This window comes from Pyxicephalus adspersus, chromosome 5 (assembly GCF_032062135.1).
Source record: "Pyxicephalus adspersus chromosome 5, UCB_Pads_2.0, whole genome shotgun sequence".
NCBI classification, from domain to species: Eukaryota; Metazoa; Chordata; class Amphibia; order Anura; family Pyxicephalidae; genus Pyxicephalus; species Pyxicephalus adspersus.
The window spans coordinates 134880202-134904684 of NC_092862.1; the positions used below are offsets into that span (position 1 = coordinate 134880202).

The 24483-nt window shown below is 40.3% G+C and overlaps 1 protein-coding gene across 1 annotated transcript in view; it reads left to right on the forward strand.

The window, feature by feature from the left end:
* The window catches only part of LOC140331630 (uncharacterized), a 254451-nt gene that overhangs the window by 4377 nt on the left and 225591 nt on the right, over window positions 1-24483 (forward strand). The window contains exons 4-7 of the mRNA XM_072412809.1: window positions 431-580; window positions 3149-3246; window positions 3861-3984; window positions 17357-17461. Of these exons, the coding sequence (XP_072268910.1) occupies window positions 431-580; window positions 3149-3246; window positions 3861-3984; window positions 17357-17461 (477 nt within the window). The remainder of the gene's footprint in view (window positions 1-430; window positions 581-3148; window positions 3247-3860; window positions 3985-17356; window positions 17462-24483) is intronic.

Here is a 24483-nt window from a genome sequence, read left to right on the forward strand (position 1 = left end):
TTTTTTTTTTTTTTAATTGGAGTGTGGGAGGAAACTCACGCAAACAAGGGGAGAACCTTCAAACTCCATGCAGATAGTGTCCTGGCCCAGATTCGAACCTGGGACCTAGTGCTGCAAAGGCCAGAGTGCTAACCAGTGAACCACTGTCTTGCCTCATGGGTCATATGAGTATCATCATCGTATCATCGTATCATCATAGTGAGTCATCTCACTATTGGTATCATTCATTCTACCCAGGAGAGAAGCTACACTTTGAGTCTTTCTGGTATAGTTGTGGACATAGGATGAATATTGTAGCCATACTGTTTTTCTATTTAGAAGACATGATGGGTGCTGATAGTTTAAAAATGAACTTTAGCTTTATACAATAGGTTTACCTGAAATTAATGTATTTTCCCCACATCATTTAGTTTCCTTAACTTCTCAGCACGTCCTTCTAAGAGCTGTCGAGCTCAGTCCCGAAAAAGGGCATGCCAAATACATGTGTCTCGGACAGATTCATTGCGAGGAGGATGCCTTACAGTACTTCCATAAAGGATTGACAATCATGATCAACACTTATAAGAACCAGTCACAAGAGGTGAGTTATGATATTATGTTCTCATATATTCAGCAATTTGTTACCCATTGGGTCCTAAACATGTATATTTGTATTCTGTAAATTTTGAGTTAATCCTGTGCAGATTGAAGTGCTGCAGACACTTTGGCACTGGTTTATCATTGAGTATGGCAATTAGGCGGAGTTTTCCAACCTGTTTAACTACGTGTCCTTCATAGGTATGGCTGGAATGGGTTCAATAGAATATGAACAGGGGTCAGAGATCACAATTTTTACTGGACCTTCTACTCAAGGCCTTTTTACCCTTCTTGTGCTCAATATTTAGTACTGAGCCAGTGCTTAGGTAAATGATAATTAACTTTATTTAAATTGGTGAAATTCTACTATACAATTTCACCAGAATGTTAAAGACTTGTGGTGACATTGGCTCGCCCGACCACTTATTATGGAACAGTAAACTGTTGTGTTTGTCTGGGACCAAATTTTTCACCTTATCTCAGACATTATTGACACACAAATTCATCCTTTCCTTAAATTAGCTATACTCCACATCTTCCAAGATAACCCCCCCCCCTTTCCCAAATGTAGAACTGGCATTATTTATGTACTCCCAGCTGCTAAACATAATAATACTATATTGGAAAGAAGTCCGGATTCTCCCAACCCTTCAAATGTAATTAGAGATCTTAACTTAGAATTGTCATGTGAAAGATCCCTTGCACATACACAGAACCTTTATCAAACATTCAGCATTGAATACTCAGTTATATATTAGTCTGTTATTTACCTGCTTATAGACTGGAATCTTATTATTGTAATTGTTGATGGTCATTTAATTTATTTTACTGTTTGTACTCTTCTATTTCCTTTTTCTTCCTACCCCTTTTCTTCCTAAACAGTTTACTTATTGTTTGCTGGACTTCTAGCCCTGTTCTAATACCTAATTGTAAAAAAACTAATCTTTTGATACTTATGTATTGTCATTGACATTGTTTCTCATGTCAATCATGATCCTTCAAAAAATAAATAATTAAACTAAAGTCACAGCGATCACATTAGAAACTATTAAAGAGCAACAATCTTACAATCATATATTAGTAATATTTTTTAATGTGATTTTACTTTGAAACAGTGTTATTATATGTTGTCAATTTGTGCAAAGCCTGCTGGTGGTTTTCACTATTTCTGGCTGAACACTCGAGGACAACAGAATGGCTGTAATGTCATTTTCTTATGATTCTTTTGATTGTGTATCATGGATTGTGGTATTAACACTTGTAGCTTCTCTGCAACACAATAAGGTGGTCACAAATACATCTGTTCTGAATGAAGCATGACTTTTAGCCACAAGCATTAAGGATATGCAGTTCTCCGCAAAGGATATAAGGTACCCATGGTGTACATAGATTTAAAATAGGAGGAAAGAATGTATCATTTAGATATAATATTTGTTTTTTTTGGTTCTGGCTTTACAACAAATATTATGGTAAGAAGCTTCACTTCTAGATTTGCTACATCAATACAGGTAGTTCCCGGGTTACGTACGAGATAGGGAATGTAAGTTTGTTCTTAAGTTGAATTTGTATGTAAGTCGGAACAGGTACATTATTTAATAAATGCTATCAGGACAGATGTTTGTCTCAACATTTTATTAGGCAGCATGGTGTCAGTTATTGCATAAAATCCTTACTGTGAGTTAATCACAAAGCAAGAAAAAAAAAAACTTTATGAAGCCTAGACATTCATTAACTTCTGAAACAAGTTGTGCTTTGATTTGCAAAAAGAAACTGCAGTGTTTGTCTTAGTCATTAAAGAGTTACAAGAGGTTGCAGAAGAGCTCAGTCTCAGCAGTATTTAGCAAAAGATTTTTTCTGCAAGTCATGCAAAACGCCTCCGCCCTGTACAGAACGAGCAGGAAAGCCCTGTTCGTATTTAGGAGTTTTCCGTATGTCGGATGTCCTTAACTCAGGGACTACCTGTACAGGAGAAAGTGATGGATGCTAGAAGCACCAGTAGGTCTATTGGAGGGAAGGTTTGACACATGGCCCCTTAGAAAGGTAAATATGAAATGACTTCTTCTAAAGCAATGTTTCTCAACCAGGGTTCCTCAAGCGGTTGCTGGGGGTTCTTTGAGCAATGAGAAATTTGGACCTCTAAGGTCAGTTACTATTGACACCAATTTGTGTCCCACCTTTTTGGGATTTAAGGGTGACATTCTTCCCAATGGCCAGCAATGTAGAAGGCATTCTTCTTGCTAACCACCAGCATTTGTGCGTACAATAATTATAGAAGGGGTCCCCTGAGATCTGGGTTCCCTCATAATAAAAAGATTGATAAAGGTTGTTCTAAAGGGTGCCTGTAATGCCTGTAATTTTTGTGTACTGTAGACATTTTGGACTTTTATTATTTCTAGGGAATGTTTGAAATATGGCTGACAAAAAGTTTGCCTAAAAAGTTACCCCTAAAGGGGGTTTTAAACGTTCAGTGAAAGTTGAGAAAACTTCAGTATCCCTTCAACATCAGTTTAATGGTTCAGCTAACATTCTTAATTCCTAATCAAAGTAATGACTTTGTCTTTCTTCTTTGCAGTCGGGGGCAGCAAGTTGGCCCAATCAGAATGAAGTCACTGCAACCGACATCTCCGCAGCATTCTGCTCCATCGCTGAGATCTATCTCACTGATCTCTGGTAAATGGCCTGTCTGTACATTTTTTCCTTTTTCCTCTGTGAAGTGGTAGACAAAAAAATCACAGATTTCTCTTCTTTAAGTTCCTTTGTGATTCTTACGTTTGGTAAAGCAGTTTTGTTTGAATTAGACCATAGCAGAAAGCTTAAAAGCAGACCCCGCGCTGGGGAAGCATGACCTTGTCCCTGGTGCTGCTGTTAAATCTGAAATGATTGATATCAGTAGAACAGTCTACTGGTGGGTTGGTCTTTCAGCAGACTTATGGTTTAAAGAAAACTGTACTTTAAAAAAATAAAATAAACGGGTAAGAAAGGTATACAATAGTATATGTTAGTGTGTATGGGTATAAGCATACCTTATAAGTTAGAAAGAGAGATACATTGTAGCACAGGGAATGTAGGACTGAAATATGTCTGAAATGCCTCCCGCCATGTGAGCCACCAGGAATTAGTATGACCAAATAATTAGTTAAACTCACAAGTACTTCTTAAATACTAAAATTTCCCTAGCTTGTCCTTTAATTTAAAATTGCAGGAAATGTCCCGTTACACATGTGGAGTCTACCCTAACTAAAATTTTTATAAAACTCATGTTTTTCTTTTTTATCTTTGGACAGCATGGAAGATGGAGCGGGTGATAAATGTAAAGAAGCAATTGAAAAAGCTCTAGAATATAATCCAAACAACCCAGAATCCTTGCAGTTGATGGCAAGTTACCTTTTCAGCATGGAGAAGCAACAGGTGAGTGTTTTTTTGTGTGCCAGATTACTATCATCCCAGGGATGAGCTTTAAAGAATTCCAGCGGTTTACAGGCTAAGTAGTCTGTAATCTTTTAAGGTGCTGGGGGTTGACAAGTACGACAAACCCATGTAAGTGTTAATATCGCATATTTATATATTACTATTATTACACAGTATTTATATAGCACCAACATAATAGGCAGTGCTGTACAAAGTCCATAGTCATGGACTAGCTGTCCCTCAAAGGAGCTCACATTCTAATGTCCCTAACTCAGTCAAATGTCATTAGCATGTTCGAAGGTCAATTTGGGGGGGGATACCAAGTAACCTAACTGCATGTCTTTTTTGGAATGTGGGAGGAAACTGGAGTACCTGGAGGAAACCCACACAACCACAGGGAGTAGGTGCAAACTCGCAAATGCAGATAGTGTCCTGGGCGAGATTTGAACCTGGGAACCAGCGCTCCAAACCTCTGAGCCACCATGCTGCCAACATAAAATGTAGCACTTTACATAACCCATAGTCATTTCACTAATTGTCCTTCATAGAAGCTCACAATTGTATGTCCATTCCATTCCTACCATGGTCATTTGTCATTACTACGGTCTAAGTCTAAACTCAGGGGGAAGAGAATATACTACATGTTGGTGTTAGAAATCTTTTTTTAATTCTGTACATCAATTTACAACACTGCTTCATGAGTTATCACATTGGAAATGCAGATTTATAGAGTGTAGTTAAACACTTCTTTAGTGCTTGTACTGGGAACAGCAAAAAGTAAACGTAAAGTCAGTAAGTCAGTCTATAACTAGAAAGGGCATCCAGCAGTAAATTATAACATGTTGGCTCGTACATTATAGTTTTTTTTTATAAATGTGAAGGGGATTGTACATCTAGGTCAGAAGGTATATGGCTAGTTTTGGGAATTTGAGGTGACCTATTATTTTTTCCATCATAAAGTACTTCTAAAAGCAAAATACAGACGTAGGTGATGCTGCTGTGTCTGGTAAAGCTTCTTCTATAATAATATGTATGAGCAGAGCTCCTCCTTGTGGCAATTTGTGAATGCAAAAACTGGGTTTTCTGGACAAACTTTTTATTTGTGTTGAACATTTTTTCCCCCACAAAGGTTTATGTAATACTAAACTGATCTGAAAACAATGCATTTTTTCCAAGGTGTTTATCTTTGGAAATGTGTGCCGATTCAGATTGGATATTGTAAGGAGAGAATGTCCTAGCAATGGCCATGATAAGAATGCACTTCGTACAAAAACAGAGTTTGTAATAGAGGAAGGGTGTTTAAAATAACAACCAAGAATTGTAGTCTTTAGACGCCAAAAAAAACAGAAGCCACCAGCGCTCCAAAATCCAGAAAATCCATGTGGCCTCCTATGATGATGCAGTGCTTTGTGTCTACTGGCCAATTGCCTAATGGTCATGAGCTCTGTTGCATGTTGGTATGGGGGAATATCACTACATTCTCCATACTTCAACAACCAACAATATGGTAGGTTATGGCGGCTGTAATATTGGAAGGAGTGAGGGGGAACCTTGGGAATATTGGTGTATGGTGTTTGTGGAAGAGCTTTCAATAGACCCCGTTGCTGCACCCAAAATGAGCAAGGTTACAATAACTCTTTAAATTGGAAAGTTCTAGTGCTTATTTCTCCTTTATTATTTTCAAAAGAAAGTCAATAATGGTGGTCTATGTATTTTTCTAATGGCTCGCTTTGACTAAAAGAATCTGCCTGGACAGGTGAGGGGGGGTGGATATACAAAGTTAAATTTCGATACATAGACTACTTAGAATTTGATTTTTTTTCATGTATTAATGTATACAGACCTGTCTTGTTCTCCAGCTCACATTGAGGCTATGCCATTCTGTGCTTATTCTACATTACTGGTTCAACATTAATACTACAGGAGCCTATTCATCAGGACTATTTATCCCTCCTTACCCCTTCCACCTGTTTCAACAAATTATTTACATTTCATCTTCCACACCAGTATATACACAAACAAGACTCTCAAGCTAACCCCCATCTCTCAGAACCTTAAAATCAGTCTCTACCCTTCCCTGAGGAAGCCATACAGGGAAACGTGTCACAAATAGACAACCCTTTGCTGTGAATATTTTCTGAAATGATTGTATAGTTTTTACACCTCATATTTGTGTAAAATACCATTCATATGTCCTTATCTCTAGTTCAGTTGAGCCTTGTATAGAGTAGAATTCTATAAACTTTAACCTCGTTACTATTGAAGTTGCCTCAAAAATACGTTCTTTTCATGTTATTTACATATGAGTCTTGGCAACCATCGACCAAGAAAGAAAAAGTTCCTTTTGGGTTATTACAACTTTTGCATATACAGGTAGTCCCCGAGTTAAGGACATACGGACTACTCCTGGATAGGAACTCGCTCCTGTGCAGGACGGAGGTTTGATAGGGAGGGGGGCATTTGCATTACTTGCAGAGGAAATCTTGTGCTAAACATAGCTGAGGTTAGGGGTGACCTTAAGGGCTGAGCTGTTCTGCAGCCTCTTGTAACTTTTTATTGACCAAGGCAAACTCTGCAGTTATTTCTTTTTGCATATCAAAGCACAGCTTGCTCCAAAAGGTAATGAATGTTCAGGCTCCATAAAGTTTTTTTTTTTTTTTTTCGGTTTGTTTGTGATTAGCTCACAGTGAGGATTTTTAACAGTAAATAACACCACACTGCCGAATAAAATGTTGAGACAAACATCTGTCCTAATTGCACTTAATAAAATAATAAAAATGTACCTGTTCTGACTTACATACAAATTCAACTTAAAAACAAACCTACAGTCCCTATTTCGTATGTAACCCGGGGACTACCTGTATATACGTGAATGAATGTGTGCTCACATGCACCAAACGTGTACTTAAGAGGGGTACGTCTCTTCAGTTCTGTTGCAAGTTGCTGGATCTACAGCACATTCACTCGGTATTCTGCCCAGCATTGACTTTGTGAATACTGACCAACACGGACCTCAACTTCGCTTGGAATGCCACCTCCACAGCCTTTATGCCTTGCCTCTGCTTGCTATGTTCCAGTCTTTTTGACACTTGCTCTGCCACCCATTCCTACACTGAAGTCCACCAATTCCCGTCACCTCTGGTGGGAAGAGACTGGGGCCCACAACCTTGCCGCAAAGTAATCCAGTGGCCACTAGAGCTACCAGCCCATCAGTCCTTGCAGGGTGCTTTGATGAAGACCAGGGGGTCACAGAGGTTCCATAGCTCAGGTTCCATAGCTTGTGTCAGCTGCAAGGCGGTGACCTGTAACAGGAGGAGACAAGTGGGCAGTGAGGCCGACACCACATGCTTAGGAATTTACAGTCTTGTCATGTTTTAGGAGCAAACTATATTTCTTGGAAATTACCAATTATTTTTCTCTTACATACAAATTCAGCTTAAGAACAAAACTACAGTCCCTATCTCGTATGTAACCCAGGGACTACCTGTACAGAGCTGTGGTAATGTTTCTATTGGCTGGGTCTAGTTGTAACAAATGAGATACTCAGTGGGATCAAGGAGAACAAACTCCATTACGGTCATCCTCGTCCTTCTGATATTTTGTGTGATGATGTCGCTGTCTCTGTACCTGTTGGGTCAGGGATTTTCTATTGGAGATACATTTACAGTATAAGAATGACTGACTAGAGTTGGCAGTGTAAGTTGCAATATTTTGATCCCAAAGGATTGCAATATGAATGAGTAATGCAGCCTCCAGAATGCACCTTTATGTACAATATCCGCTCTGGAAGTCTAAGACCTTTTACCTTAGCACTCTCGGGTTCATAGCTACATAGGGTTCCGTGTGGTCTCATGCGTAGTCACTAGAATAATGTTATTGCAGTGATTGACACCGCCGATCCAGATACAAACCTACATGCTCATAAATCTCTGCAGTATAAGGAGAGCCCAGCCATGGCATCCCTCCTCCTTGTGACTGACAGCTGCCCCCTCCAGCTAGGGACTAACTGTAAATATTCTGTGATTAATGCACACAATATGAATGCGTCTGTCATTTATCTCCCCAAGATCCCATGCCAAGGCCCATCTACTTAACTCAACCTGCCGGTAATAAATATCTCATCAGGCGGCTGTACATGTAATAACTCTAGAAATTATTACCGGTCTCCTGACCAGGAGGAGAGGAGGAAATTGCTGCCTATATATCACTATTGCCGGTATTGACAGGGGCCCACTGCTCAGAATAACTCGCTGCCACCCTTTATTACCTGTATGCAGAGGAGGCTGTCTTATTTAAATATGATCCTGCCAATAATGGAACACTCGGTTCATAAACAGTGCATGGAGCCTTCATGGTTCTTAGTATGCATTCCAGAATTTTGCATTAGAAGCTCATTAGGTATTCTGGAATCTGCTATTACAAAATGGAATTTAAAGTATGAGTAGAGACAATGATTAAAATTGAAAAGATATAACATGTTGATGTCATTTCAAAGTTGTTTTCAAAGGAAAACTTTACTTTTGTTAGGAATAAACTATATTTTTATATGTAATATATATAAGGCTCTACACAGTTGCTCAGCATTTCATGTTGTTTTCTAAAACTGTGAACAAATAAAATGCAATATGGCAACATGGAAACTTTGTATACACAGACACTGATTTATTAAAGCTCTCCATGGTTGGAGAGGATACACTTTCATCAGTGAAGCTGGGTGATCAAGCAAACCTGGCATGAATTTCTTAAAAGTAATTTGCTGTTTGTTATCAAATGTTTTCAATACTGGACCAGATCCATTCCAGGTTTCCTCAAAAAAACAGCTTCACTGATGAAAGTGTATCCTCGCCAGTTTAGGAGAGCTCTAATAAATGGTATATGGAATGTCCCAATAAATCTAATTTTGTGATGATTCAGATCCTATACCTTAAGATAAGAGTGAATTTTAGACATTCCTTGCAATACGGAGTATCTCACCTAAAATGAGAAAAGCAGTTTTTCTTAATAGAGCAGCAGATTTGCAGGTAAAATATAAAGTTAGCTAACCTTTTAGCAAAATTACCTAAAACATAAATGATTATTTAGTCTCGTCCCCAGAAATTTTTTTTTTTTGTAAGCCGGGTGGGAAGAAGATGTAGGTGGGTTGTGGCTCCTGTACTGTGACCCAACTTGGTAATCGCCCAAAAACAACTGGGTGGTTACTGAAAAGTGCTGGGTGGTGCGTCCGGCTAAAAGGAGATGGGGAGAACACTGAATATTGTTTTACCCCTCTAAATGGTTTATATTCCTGCCCATACAGTCCTGATATGTTTACAGCTGTGTCACACAACCCTCCCTGCCAGGACACAAGATCTGATTTTTGTCTGCTGTAGTTTAGTAACACTTGTAGGTCTTCTCCCCACCATTGGCTAAGCACTGAAATAAGTAGCAGTAGACTGATGAGCTCCTCTTACCGTCGCTCTATTTTCTCCAACTATCATCATGCTTCTTGCACAGCAGCACTCCTGCATGCCTACTTGTGCTGCTTGTCATTCCCCCAGCCTAAGCTCTGTTGCACAGGTAGTGCAAAAGTTTGATAGCAAGTCAGATTCAGGTACTTACACTTTTTGCATTAACAAATACAAATAAGTATGTAAGCTCCTCTGGACAGGGTCCTCTCCTCCTCCTGTGTCACTGTCTGTATCTGTCATTTGCAATCGCTATTTATTGTACAACGCTGCGTAATATGTTGACGATAGAAAAATCCTGTTTAATAATAAAGTATGTATAAATAAACACATGGGTGTGTTAATCTGTACCTTTAGGTTGAGTTTTAGGCTTCCAAAGCAAGTTTTAATTTAATCATTGATTGCAATATCTTAGTTCGGACTCTTTTGTGAATCTGTATTTAGGGGACAAGTTTGCAGTGGGTGTGTTTTGGATCACCTCAAATAGATAGACAACAGGTGTTCCCAGATCACCAGGAGCTGCAGGATGTACTGTTGCCTTGCACCGTGTTCCCTGCTTTCAAGGCTCGAGGTTGTGACGGGTTGTACCTTTAAATTATGCCCAATGACTTTTACAATGCACTGCACACATGGTGAGATCTCAGTTAGCACTCCTCATGAATATATCATAAGCTGACCACTCTAAGTGATTTATGTTTCTAAAAAAAAAAAAAAAAAAGCCACCGACCTAGTAGAATGTGCTTTTCACAACACATTTTATTTTCACTTTTTAGCGCTCCATTTTTGCATACATATTGCTTCATTTGAATTATGGGCAGCTGAAGGCAAAACAAACAATATTTATTATGCTGTAATAAAATACGGCCAAAAAAAAAAAAACCTTGCTTGTAATTTTGCAGCTGCTTTTCCGTGTGCAGTACCACTGCTGGTCACTGGGTGACACTGTTGAGTCATGGCATGGCGGTGTAGCTGCAGTCCCGTTCAGCGATAATGTTGGTTGTTTTTCACAGCTCTTATCTTATCAGAGTTCTTTTCAAACATTTTCCTTTACTAATACAATTATTGAGTCCATCAAAATGCAATATTGCACCTAGAAGTAATAATCTTGTCTGAATAATGGAAGTAGTCTATTAGTGCTACTAATAATGAATCCCAAGACGCGGTGATTGCTTGGCTGCTCATTAACTGTTTCAAAGCTTAGGAAAAAAAAGCATGTGTGCCGGTTTGGGTAGATTGGATAATATGTAGTGCCTGTAATGTCTTAGTTTGGAATAAGAACTGTTTTTAGTTCCTCTCTGATTCTAGCACAAGCATCAAATAAGAAACTCCCTTCACCTCCCCTGATTCAGCCAAACACATTTGTGACTCACACACTTCCCCTCCCAGACACTACAGATCACAGTGGGAGGGTTTTACCAGCAAAAGCAGTGCTGTCAACCAAGAAAGCAGTGGGTGGGGCTGGGAGTGGCCATGTGCTGATTGACAGGCTAGACAATGCTGATGGCCACACACCTGCAATATTGATTCATCCCACTTTAGTGCAAGGAAGCAAAGCCTACATGAAAATGGCAACACTGCTCTGAATTCAGGAGCAGTGCAGTGATGTTGCCTCTCCATCACAAAAAGTAGGATTAGTTAGAATTTACCAGGCATTTTTTTGGAATTTGTAAAGAAAAAACTAATTCATTTATGTTTGCCATGTTCACCTAAATTCTATGTAAAGCTAAAATGTATATTACCTGGAGATTACAATTTTTGCTGTTGCAGACTGAGAACACTAAGCAAATCCTTCCTAATTGGCAATAGCGTTGTCAGCCTGACATCTTCTTGTTGATTGTTTGGCTGTCTTCTGATTACCTAATGGGAAACCTATAGGCCAACGCTGCTGCTAATTGCAAGGCAGTGACTTGGTGTTGTCATACTGCAATATTGCTGATATTGTCTATGTAAGACCCAATATACACATTACAGTATAGTCATACAATCTCTGTACTTGCAACGTGGGTCAAACTATGTATGTGAAAGAGGACCTACCTGCGATCCATGATCCCCATTCATTCTCTATTGGGCTGCATTGATGGAAGCTTCATGTAGAATCTCCCCCAAGGCAAAGGTTCACTGGTATGAAGAAGTGGTAACCGTACTGCAACCTCCGGTCAGACCAAAAATCACTGGGTCAGGATAAATGGCAGGGCCTCTGTCAGGTAGGGACAAATGTTCTGGTACAACTTTTTAAAACTTTTTCTTCCTTTTTTTTCTTTCATTCTTATTTTCTCCTCTTCCTCTCATTCTTTCTCTTCCTCTCGCTCTTGCTCTTTCTCTTCCTCTCGCTTTTTCTCTCTCTCGCTCTCTTCCGCTTTCTTTTCCTCTTCCTCTCGCTCCTGCTCTTTCTCTTCCACTTCCTCTCGCTCCTGCTCTTTCTCTCTCGCTCTCTTGCTCTCGCTCTTGCTCTTTCTCTTCCTCTCACTCTCGCTCACTTTTTTTTCTCCCTTGCTCTCGCTTTTTCTCTCTCACTCTCTTTCTTGCTCTTTCTCTCTCGCTCTCTTTCTTGCTCTTTCTCTCTCGCTCTCTTTCTTGCTCTTTCTCTCTCGCTCTCTTTCTTGCTCTTTCTCTCTCGCTCTCTTTCGCTCTCTCTCCCTCTTTCGCTTTCGCTCTCTCTCCCGCTTTCGCTCTCTCTCCCTCTTTCGCTTTCGCTCTCTCTCCCTCTTTCGCTTTCGCTCTCCCTCCCTCTTTCGCTCTCCCTCCCTCTTTCGCTCTCGCTTTCGCTCTCTCTTGCGCTTTCGCTCTCTCTCGCGCTTTCGCTCTCTCTCGCGCTTTCGCTCTCTCGCGCGCTTTCGCTCTCTCGCGCGCTTTCGCTCTCGCTCGCTCTCCCTCTTTCGCTTTCGCTCTCTCTCCCTCCCTCCCTCTTTCGCTCTCGCGCGCTTTCGCTCTCTCGCTCTCTCTCTCGCTCTTTCGCTCTCTCTCGCTCTTTCGCTGTCGCTCTCCCTTGCTCTCTCTGCTCTTTCCGCTCTCTTTCTTGATCGCTCCGCTGTCTTTCTCTCTCTGCTCTCGCTCTTTCTTTCTCTCTCTGCTCTCGTGTTCTCCGCTCTTTTCTCACTTTCTCGTGCTCTCTCTCGCTCACTTTCTCACGCTCGCTCTCGCACTCTGCATGGCTCCTTTAAAGATAATCTTCTTCCTTACACTCCAGTGCTCTATGCTGGTGGTCACATTTCTCATCCCCAGCACTCTCCCACAGACTTGTAAAGCTGAAGAAGAGAGGGGCGGTCATCTGACCAGGTCTCTTACATTGCGGGCTGCACTGAGCAGTGTGGTCCAGCTCTTACTACTCAGTCATATTTACACCTACTAATTTCTGTTACAGGGAAATCAGACCCATCATAAATTCCTTATTCTTTTATAAAACTATTTCCTTCTTCGTATAACCAGCTGAGGAGAATTCTGACTTTGGTAATAATTGTAGACTGTTAGTAGCTTTGGCAGGGGCTGACAACGCATGCTGGGCCTTGTAGTTGCTCAGTAGAAGTCTTTTCCTTGTTAGGGTGTTTGATGGAGAAATAGTTAATACCGGTTAATGGCTGCGGCAATGCTATGAAATTGCAGTTGGGTTGTATGAGAAGGACTGGTAATTGCCTCTTATAATGCAGTGACTTACTCGGTGGCCATGAATCAGACTGTAAGTTGTGGGGAAATGATGTGCATAGTTATTAGCACTGCCAGATCATGTATCAACTAACACAATGCAATAACACTGCAGTCCTCTCCGTCGTCTTCTGCAAAAGAAAAGGCAGCCTCTGCATGTTGGCTTGTATGTGTACATTTATATAGAGAGAATCTTTCACTTTCCCTATTAAGGTCAAAATGACAGGTTCCCCTCCCCAAAACACCACCGCCCTACCTGTGCCAATTGATTATCCTAAAGCAGAGGTGCTGCTGAGAATAAACCACATTGTTGGGTATTTAACTATATATTGATTTCAAAATCCTCAGATACACAGTAAATCGTTTTATTTTAGCCTCCTGTAGTTCCCTGCACAGCAGATAGGGGCAGTGTTGTAAGCTAATCAAGCTCCACTGCTTTGCATAGCAGGAGCTGGCTGATGGGGTGGGGGAGCACAGGATGATCAAAGTTTACATTAGGTTGGCTGGTCCTAGTAGATTGAAAATGCAGTCAGTATCCTACTTGTGCTGTCAATGAGATGTTTTTGGATTTAAAAAATGACTTAAAAGCATATGTAAGGGGAAAGAATACATTTTTAGTGGCTTTGGGCATTAAGTGGTCATTTTTGTTCCCTTAACATATGCTGCAACTAGAGAAGAATAATTGGTCATTTCCAAGAAATATAGTTTGCTCCTAAAACATGACAACACAACTGTGAATTCCTAAGCATGTGGTGTCAGCTTTACTGCCCACTTGTCTCCTCCTGTTATGGGTCACCCCCTGGCAGGTGTCACATCATTACCTGGGCTATGGAGCACCCTGCAAGGAGTAATAGGCTGGTAGCCCTAGTAGCCAATGGATTACTTTGCGGCAAGGAGGTCACCAGGTTATGGCCCCCAGGCTCTCCCCACCAGAGGCGACGGGAATTGGACGGCTTCAGTGTAGGAGTGGGTGGCAGAGCAAGTGTCAAAAAGACTGGAACATAGCACGCACAGGCAAGTAAAAAAAAAAAAGGCTGCAGAGGTGGCATTCCAAAGTTGATGTTGAGGGCCGTGTTGGTCTGTATTCAGAAAGTCAATGCTGGGCAGAATACCGAGTGAACGCGCTGGGGATCAGGCAACTTGCACCAGAACTGAAGAGACCTACCCCTCTTAAGAACACGTTTGGTGCATGTGAGCACACATTCACTCACAAATATACAGGTAGTCCCCGGGTTACATACGAAATAGGGACTGTTTGTATGTTCTTAAGTTGAATTTGTATGTAAGTTGGAACAGGAACATTATTTTAATAAATGCAATTAGGACAGATGTTTGTCTCAACATAATATCAGGCAGCATGGTGTCAGTTACTGTAAAAAATTCCCACTGTGAGTTAATCACAAACAAAAAACCCAGAAAAACTTTATTGAGCCTAAACATTCATTGACTTCTGGAGCAAGCTGTGCTTTGATATGCACAAATTAACAACTGCAGAGTTTGTCGTGGTCATTAAAGAGTTACAAAATCTTACAGATTAGCTCAGCTCTTAAAATCACCCACAACCTCAGCTTTGTTTAGCAAAAGATTTCTTCTGCAAGGCATGCAAACCGCCCCCCTCCAAGCCTCAGTCCTGCACACGAGGGAGCAGGGAAGCCCCATTCGTATCTAGGAGTCGTCCGTATGAAATAATTACATTTTTAGGTAGACGGGAAACTTGTGACCAATGACACTCATACTGAAAGGGTCAGGCCAAGGCAGGGTGAATTTATGGCTGAACATTCACATTCCTGCATATGACAACTCTTTAAATGACAAATCCTTCCCTTCTTTGCTGATCTCCAAACTTTTTTTATACTGTTACTGTTAACAGTATACAGGCAACTGCCTGAGAAATGTTTGTATTTAGGAACTGGTAGTATGCCATTCATCACTGGTCTTAGGTGGATGATCACAGCCGTCATGGTGGAAGCGCCGTATTCCGCCGCCGCTTGTTTAATGGTGAACATAAGAGGGAAAGTATCAGCAAATGGTCTCATTTCATTCTAAGGAGAGAGGCAAATGAGCAGAGCGATGAAGTTATCAGACTGACAGTGTGTGAAAGTCAAATATATGTGTTTTATTAGGACTGTATATCAGGGAATTTACGCTCGTAGGCGGAGGCTGCTTTACGGCGCCGGTTTATTTATTATTCCCTGTTTATTGCACAGAACTGCAGTTTTAGCAAGTGTAAATGTCTAATGCTATTAATCTCCTCATACATTATACAGTCTGATGACATAAAAAAGTTTTCTAAGGTCTCTCCTGCTCCTTTCCTTTTAATGTTTGTCCTGAGTAAAAGTGTTGGAAGAAAGGACTGCTTCTGTTTGCTCATAACAACCAATCATATCCTTCTTAATAGAACGATAATGCATTGCATTAAGTTTGCTAAAGCATTGTGTATCATTTACATCATTTACAGCTGCCAGTATTTGTTTCATGGTGGCTCAGTGGTTAGCACTATAGCCTTTGCAGCGCTAGGTCCCAGGTTTGAATCCCGGCCAGGACACTATCTGGATTGGATGAGGTTCTCCCAATGTCTGCGTGGGTTTCCTCCGGGTACTCAGGTTTCCTCCCACATCGCTGAAACATGCAGTTAGGTTATTTGGCTTTCCCCCAAAATTGACCTTAGACTACATTAATGACATATGACTATGGTAGAGACATTAAATTGTGAGCTCCTTTGAGGGACAGTTAGTGTCACGACTATGGACTTTGTACAGCGCTGCGTAATATGATGGCGCTATATAAATACTGTGTAATAATATTAATAAAATTACTTCTTGCACCTCTAGCAACAGCTGGGCTTCCAGGTTCCTTATCGGAACAATAGTGGACTGTGCCTGTGAGAACTTCTGGTGGTCAGCAACTTCTGGTGTGCCAAGCTCACAAATATTTTAATGGGTTGACATTAAGGTGGAACTGAAGGGCAGCACGGTGGCTTAGAGGTTAGCACTCTGGCACTCTGCAGCGTCAGGTCACTGGTTCCAATCCCGGCCACTATCTGCATGGAGTTTGCAGGTTCTCCCCGGGATTACGTGGGTTTCCTCTGGGTACTCCGGTTTCCTCCCAAATTCCAAAAACATGCAGTTAGGTTAATTGGGTTCCCCAAAAAATTGGCCTTAGACTGTATTAGACATATGAGGTAGAACATTAGATTGTAAGCCCCTTTGAGTCCATAGTCCATGACTATGGCGTTTGAACAGCGCTGTGTAATATATTGGTGCTATATAAATACTGTGTAGTAAAAATAATAACTGAAGTTTCACTTTCAAAATTTTATTATAGCCTGGAGAAGATAGACTATAATAGTGAAACCACAGTGATTCAGCAAACCTGAATTGGATTTCGTTAAAATCATTGTTATTAGTTGGCAAATGTTTGTCACACAGGTTGTCACACAGGTTGTCACACAGGTTCTCCCATGATGATTTATTTTCTCCAGTCTTTCTGAGCTTTGATTATTTAAGCCCAATGTCCATTCTGCTTAGGGTAGGAAGCTGGCACCCCTGTTTCCCATTTTGCTGCTGGAACCGAATATACGCCTATGTGCCTGCGCGGTTGTTTGGTAATCCCGGGTTAGCTAATTAAGATGCCTGAAGATCAAAAAAAATTGTTATCCATCAGACAAGGTATTGTATTGCAGAAGGGACATTGCCTAGGATTGTGCACTAGAGGACATAGATGATCGCTAATTTTTAAAAATAGGATTTAGTTGCCCTTGTTCCGGGTGTTTACCTTGCCGAATGCTTTGTGATTGGCGGTTGTAAGAAGCAGCCCTGCCCCTTATAGCCACCATCCATTGAGGATGCTGTTCGCAATTTGCATGACATTATAAAAAGTTGGCTCCTGGTGGTTGCATTACCTTCAACATGGTGTGGATGAACCCCTACTCAACATAAGCACCTGGTTTGGTTCCAGGGAGAGGCTCAGCATGCGAGTTTGGGACAGTGAACACATTCCCTTGCTCTTCAGATGTAAAGCTAAACAAATGTTTTAGCGTTTTACTTTATCCAATACCAAAAAAACTATTACACTAATCAAACTAATAGTTTATAGGAATTCACTGACCACTGACTGTACCCTGTAGATTTCAATTAGGAAAGGATACAACGTATTCCTGAGCTCCCGGTTCCATCAGGGTTAGTGCTATTGCCTAATTATGGATTCTGCCCATAAACAAACATTTCAATTGACTATTAAATTTTTTATTTTTTTTTTACCTAATTTAACATTGTTGCTTTTGATTGCAGGAGGGTAAAGAATACTTGTTGAAAAGCCTGGCATCATGGCTGCCAAGTATGCAGAAAGAAGAACAGGAATTGGAGAATGAGCCAGATAAGCTGGAAGCAAAAGAGGTAAAGGGGTCATTATTGACCATATGGGGGTTCGCTTTAAAGAAAACCTGTGCTTTGCCTATTCGCCTATTCTGGACAGCAATGATGAGGGAGGGAGGGGTTTCTACTGTTCAAATACTAGAGTTCTGTGTCCAAGCTGCATGATTATTCTGCCCTGGAAGGTGTGTCCATGACAGCCTGGACTTATATTAAGTGGGTTCAATGACCCTGGCTGTCATTCGTCTTTACTGGCTAAAATAAATTACTGTGGGTCACTGCTTCAAAGGTGAAATGAAAACTGATTTTAATATGTTGTGTGTGTGTGTGAGTATTTTGTTTTTTTTTTTTTTTTTTTTAATTTGGAGTTTTGTTTTAAATTAAAAAAGTTGCTCTGGTTCACAAAATAAATTTTGTACCAAAGGGGACATGATTTGTCTCTGTTTCTGCTCCTTGGTGTGCGACAAACTAAAGATCCATAATCTTTGTTCTGTAATAATGACAATAAAAACCAAAACCCACAACCTATTATGTGCGTTCAGTGCAACGCAAAGGGTTAATTTATTTTTTCGTAAGCAGCGTTTGAAGTATTTGTTCTATCTGTGTAGTGGACCGAAATTCACAGCAGTTGCAGCAAATTGAACAAGTATCTCCACAGGAAATGATTGCTGCACAAATAATGAGTTGTCAGCAAACGCTGGGCCTTTGTGTGAATTATGATTGGCTCTCTGCATCAGCCGCACACAGGCTGCGCCTAAAGATGTGGGTAGGAGACAGGATGAAGCAGGAGCCACCGCAATAAAAGTGTAATCCAGATGAAACATAAATATTGTGTTACTGATAAATGTCAGTGATCAATTTCCTGCAGCAGATTGTTTTAACTGAGCAATAAACCACAAATGCAAGATGGCTATATATATATATATATATATATATATATATATATGTGTGTGTGTGTTATGGCATTAGCTAATCTATATGTAAAAGATTCCGGACCACACATATTTAGCAGGGATTTGAAGAGACCCCTGTTTAGTAAATATTGCTGATGCTAACATTTAAAAAGACAGAAAACCATAAATGTATGTGGAATATCTTCTTCTATCATTTACTGACCTCTGATAATAATTGCAATAGGTTATTGGAATTATTGTTAGATTAAACGCCATCCTCAGGCTAATTCGGTTTTAGTGGAACTTTAGTGATCAGGCAGGGCTTTATTGCAGTAAAGAACAGGAGACATACCTTCTGAAATGAGTAACGTTACCTGCCAGATAGGCAGTAAACTATTGGTGCACATGTCGGCGATTTTTGCCAGGATACCCAGCAATCCCGGCTTCTCTTGTGGTCGCCCGGCACTGAATGAACTCTTGCATGCCTCTGCCGGAGTTACGTCAGCCCAGCCAATCAAGATAGCCAAAGATTGCAAGAAGGGAGAAGATGATGGCACTCGGAGACGGAACAGGGATCGGTGAATACTAGAAAGGTTCAACCCTCTGCTCCCATCGTACAGCCATGTTATCAAATAAAATATTCCACTAAATTTTTAACTTGCTGGTACCATTGATCCAGCACTGCCACCTGTGCCCACTGCTGAACAGTCCGCTGCAGTGCTCAGGACCTGAAAGGGATAACCAATAGAAAGTGTGTAGGTCTCCCAGGTAGTAACTCTGGGACATAAAAAAAGAGACTCTTGTTTTATAGTAAAGGAAGACAGCCATGGATTTAGAAAGGTATTTTAGGCATTTTGGCGTTTTTTTAAACTTTTATTGTTGCAAATATTAGATAAAGGTAAGTTTATAGCTGCAACAAAGCTTTACCTGTAGAAGAATTAGACTACATACCTCAATTATTTCTTGTAGTGATTTTGCATAATACCCTACTAGTCTCCAACATTGACTACATTTATTTTTTTGTCAGATGATTGTGTAAATTGTTTTCAAATACCTTTAGGGTTTTGACTGGCCCACCCCATCATTTTTCTTTTGAAAGATCCATTTCCAATTTAAAGCCGACTTTCAGACAGGGTGCCTGACTTTCATTCTCAACAGGTACAAGTTGATATTATGTAGAGTTCTTTAGAAAGGTGGCTTTGTGAGAATTCTGGTCCTCTGTATAGGTCCATAGGTACAAGAAGATAGTGAGGTTTAGCTTAAAGAATAAAGGAGGGAGGATTTTTACCATTTACACCTGTTCATTTTTTAGAGGCTCGCTATAAAGTCAAATAAGGTTTTCAGGTTTTGTGGCATTATAAACTTGAAGAAAATAGTTAGAGATCTGCAGCTTTCTTTTTTATAACTTTCTTTGTTTTAAACTTTTCATACATTTTAACAAACATTACAGACCAACATGGGAAACAGCAGCTTTCATTAAAATACCAGTTGGTGATCCTTCCATGAATGACTTTTAGTCAATTCGTAGGTTGTCAACTCTGTGTATCTTTCTCACAGTTTTGCTCTCTTGTATTGTCATTCTGTTACGTTAGCCACTGTTAGGGTCCCCATAAGGAAACAGGTCTGAGGAAAGTTATGTAGCCATCACTGACAAACTGTTAAAGCGGAACTAAACCCGAAAATTAAAAATGTGACTTCTGCTTACTCTCCATGCTTTGATCTTTGGCTAGGCTGGGATAGACCGGCATGGAAGTTTATTCAGTCCCTGCAGTCAAAGGGAAGCTAAAATGTGCTAGGAATCCCTTGCGATCCTTTTTATTTTTTTTTTTACCAAAAAGGATCGCAATCAGGCACGTAAGAATTCCTAAAGCAGAAGGGATGTTGCCTTTCGCTTTCTGCAATAAAGTCCTGTCTGATCCCCAATTTTGAAAACTGACCTTTGCTTTTGCTATAAAGCTTGCACTTGAAAATAATTTGATTCACATTTTTTTAGCAAATTTTATTCCGCTGTGGTTCTACTTTCATAGGTGGGGAGCATAGAGAATAAACATGCTCTTCAGGTCACATGTTGTGTTGCTGACAATGGGCATGAACATTTAAAGACTTCTTTTCCTTATTAACATATAAAAATATACGCTGCATGCCGCAATACTCTATTCCACCGTCTGTTTGAACGTGGTTGTCTTTGCATTTCATCTCACCCCTCTGTCTTGTGTCAAGACTTCCCCGGGACGGATTAATAAGGACGCTGCGAGGGGAAGCTGTGAGCCTTGAATCCGGTAAAGCCACAGCTTAATAAGACAACACAGTGGTCATTAGCCAGAGCGTATTTTTCTTCTGTGGTCGCTAGGTTATCTCCGCTCCCATACCGGCCTCCTACACTCCTTTCCTTTTGGAGGCCGCTGAGCGAAACAAAGAGACTTTGTCTTCGGCTTGACTGTACATCTATCCAAACGCTAATGATTTCTCTGCCTTTCTTCCCGCTTTTATCATCTTTTATTCTTCGGCGGGAGGATTTGTGGTCAGATGTACAGTGCGCCAGCTTTTCTTCGCTCATAATTATTTGGCGCTTCCTCCCAACATGCCACATTTATCTCATCTTGTTCTTGTTTGCTGATATCACAAAAGACAGTAGCTGACAAATATCACAAGTGCTAGCAAGGCCAGAGGTCTTTGGCACCGTTTAACATTCAATTTATGTTTTCTAGAGTAGATTTAAAGCTGAACTCCAGGGCAAGAGCTAAATATCTGGGTGAAATACATAAATGGGGAGATGTTGTGCCTGCCAAAGGTTTTGGATATCGGTCCATCCAGTTCTGAAATTTTTACATCTTAACCTCACAGAATAGCACCGTCTTGCAGTTTAGGAGACCTGATTTTTCTATGTTGCAGTTTCGTAACACTTAGAGGTCTTCTTCTCATATGTGTGTTTAATGTCTTCAATATATTTAAACAGGCAAACTGCAGCTGTTCATTCAGTGTTTACAGATAACAGGCATTTGAATTACTTTTACAACAAAAATATCAATAGATGTAATGGTGTACTATTGAAAAGTAAGTACCCCCTTGGCCCCATTAGAAAGTATTGACCTGTAGCAGAAATCACTTATTCTGGCTATTTTATGTACCATCCAGTCCCTAAAACCACATATTAATTTACCTCTCCTGCATGAAAAATGAGTTAGATTGTTTGAAGTTTTGTTTCCGTGCATGATTTCTATGTATGTTTTGAATTTTTGTCATTGTGTAAGTTCAACTTCTGCCTTCGGGGTGAAATTTCCAGGGAAGTTAACCTACTGCCTTGGCTACCTTGTTCCCACATTCCAGTGGCGTCCTCCAGCAGTGTCCTGTGTCTTCTTTCTCTGCCGATGCAGGCTGGGAATTTGTGCAAGGTGGTGATGCCCGGCTGCCATCTGTGTCCCCAGCGTGTGAACATTGGGGACGCGAGGCCAGGGGAAGCAAATGCTAGAAGCGTGGCTGGAGGGCTGGACCGTCATGCAGGTAGGCGGAAAATTTAAAATCATTAGGGTTTTTAAATGTACTGCTTTTGCATTTAAAAATCCTTATTAATCCTCACTAATCCCCACGAAGGGGGTTAATATGATGCAGAATTCCTAGTTGGCCTGACTGCAAGGTGCCCAGGTCAAGAAGTAGCAAAAGATCCCTAAATCAGAGCACCACCACCATGCTTTACAGTTGGTATGGGGTTCTTTTTCTGAAATGCTGTGTTTGTTTTTCATCAAATGTTTACTGCTACTCTAGCCAAAAACTCAATCCTTGATTCTCCATTGTTCAAGAAGGCCTGTTCATTATTGATGTGCTGCATGGAAAACTGTAGCATTGTACAGCAAATGCTTTTTTCTGGCTTACCATGTAGGCTAAACTGGGGCAGTCTATTTTTAACTGTATATGACCTGCACAAGTCACAGGATCCCCCGTGTGTTACTGATATTGCCTTTCCAGATACCTGAAAAGTAAAGGGGTTGTCTACTTTTTCATGTAAAGTGAAAATTCTGAGTTTAGGTACGTTTTAAGCTCTTACAGAGATCCCATCCTACCCAGTATATTATTTCTGGCTGTCCCTGCACCAAAGCCATCTGTCCTACTTGTCCCTGTTGGGGAGAGTTCGGTGGCAGCACATTTGTGTTCTCCCTGCCACAAAGAAGTCCGGTGGCTACGGAGTATTATTATTATTAATAAAGAACAGTATTTATATAGCGCCACCATATTATACAGCACTGTACAATAAAAAGGGGGTAACCAGCCTATCACCCCTTGTGGGGTGCTCTGGTGAAAACCAGAAGATACTTGGATGCCGCACCCCAGGTAATCCCATGTCACTTGCCAGGGGGTGTACTGACCTTGAAGATTCTACAATAGGAAACAGACCCCAATTGAGTAAATTCCACCATGATACAAATAGCCGTAAATAACTGATCAAGAGGTTAAACCTATTTCAAATTAAAAAAATTGGTCTTTTAGTGAGATCCAATGGTCATTCTGACTTAATTTAAGTTATTTCCCAAATAACATTAGTAATTCTCTGAATGGTTTCATGCATTTTCTTCAGTTGCTCCTTGACGAGCTCTATCACACGTCCGCCTCGGAATGACATCTTGTATTTAGCACCATCTGCCGCACATAGATGACCGCATCTTGCAAGACTTAAACTCTAACACCTCTGTAGGCATTTGCATATTTGACGCTGATGGAATTGATCAGACATGTAAATTGTGTCTCCAGGAATGTCTTATTCGTGGCCAAAGTTATAGATTGATGAAGTGTTGGGATTACATCTTCTCTTCCCTCTGACACTTTGTCTGCGTGCTAGAATTTACATATGTGCGGCATCTTCACACTTTATGGATGGTGTTTAAACCTTTTTATTCTGCTCCCCTTGCCTCCTGTCTGCTCATTTATCACTGAAGCCTGGCAGCGGCCTTCCATCAGGAATATATCAGCCAGGGTTTTACTTAACTGGGGTTTTAAAAAGCAACTTTACACAGTAAGTAAAATCCTTTAGTAAAAGGTTAAAGCCCGGCTGAACCTTCTTTGCTTGTAAGTCTAAAACAGTTAGGCTGCAAACATTTTTGTGAATATGTAAGTAAGGGATTGAAATCCTTGGATAGGACCACTGCTCTAACACACATTTCAACAACCCCTGTTTAGAGTAGAATGGCTAGGTCCCCCTGACTACTGCTGCGTTCTATAGCACGTGTTAGCGAGCATGGACTGTTGATTGGAGCAGTGTGCATTAAAGAGTGCCAGGCATCTAGAGTTCAGGGCCAGAGAGTTATGTGTGAGAGCATTAGTCCAGCTCTGCTAATGTACTTTCAGCATAGGAGGGTTTAACTCTTGCTGCAGCATGTAATTCATAGGAGTAAAATCAAAAACACAACCATATTTATTCTGTATGTTTGTCCTGACTGCATTACAGTAAAAATAAAGGATCAATATGTCTTTTATACTACTCAGCCGACTGTCTGTGCTGCTATTTCAGTCACAATACTATATATCCTCAGGTATAAACCAATACTTTTTTTATAACCTGAAAATGTCCTTAGAAAAAAAATCTGTGTTTATGCTGCACCCCTGGATGGAGCCATGTCCTTATGTAAAGTGTACAACAAACACTTTAATTGCCTTTAATATTATTAGCGTTTGTTACACAAGTTATATGAGGATACCGTGCTGTCTACTGCTGGCCAACAACCATGCACAAAAAAAAGTGCAAGTGAATCATGTAACCAATTGGAAAGAACAAAATACTTTACCCTGTAAAAAGGAACAAAACGAAATAAACCAAAAGGAGGGAAATTATATACAGATTAAGTCCGTTTGATTAGTTTTTCTCCCTTTTAAAAATAATATTTTAAAAATAACACACCATGTTTTTATTTATATTATTTTATTGACATTTTTGTTGATTACTATTTTGAATGTAAGCGGTGATAGTCACATTTTGTGCTCTTGGTTTAATCTCCAGTCAATGTAGTTTTCTTTTTTTTTTTCATGTAAAAAATTGCATTTTAGTTTATATTTAAGTATATATGGTATATCTGTCTTATCATTTAGAATCAATCTTTGTTTGTGATTTTACCTAGTCATAATTCTGCATCTTGTATGATCACCTTGGTTCACATGTGACCAATA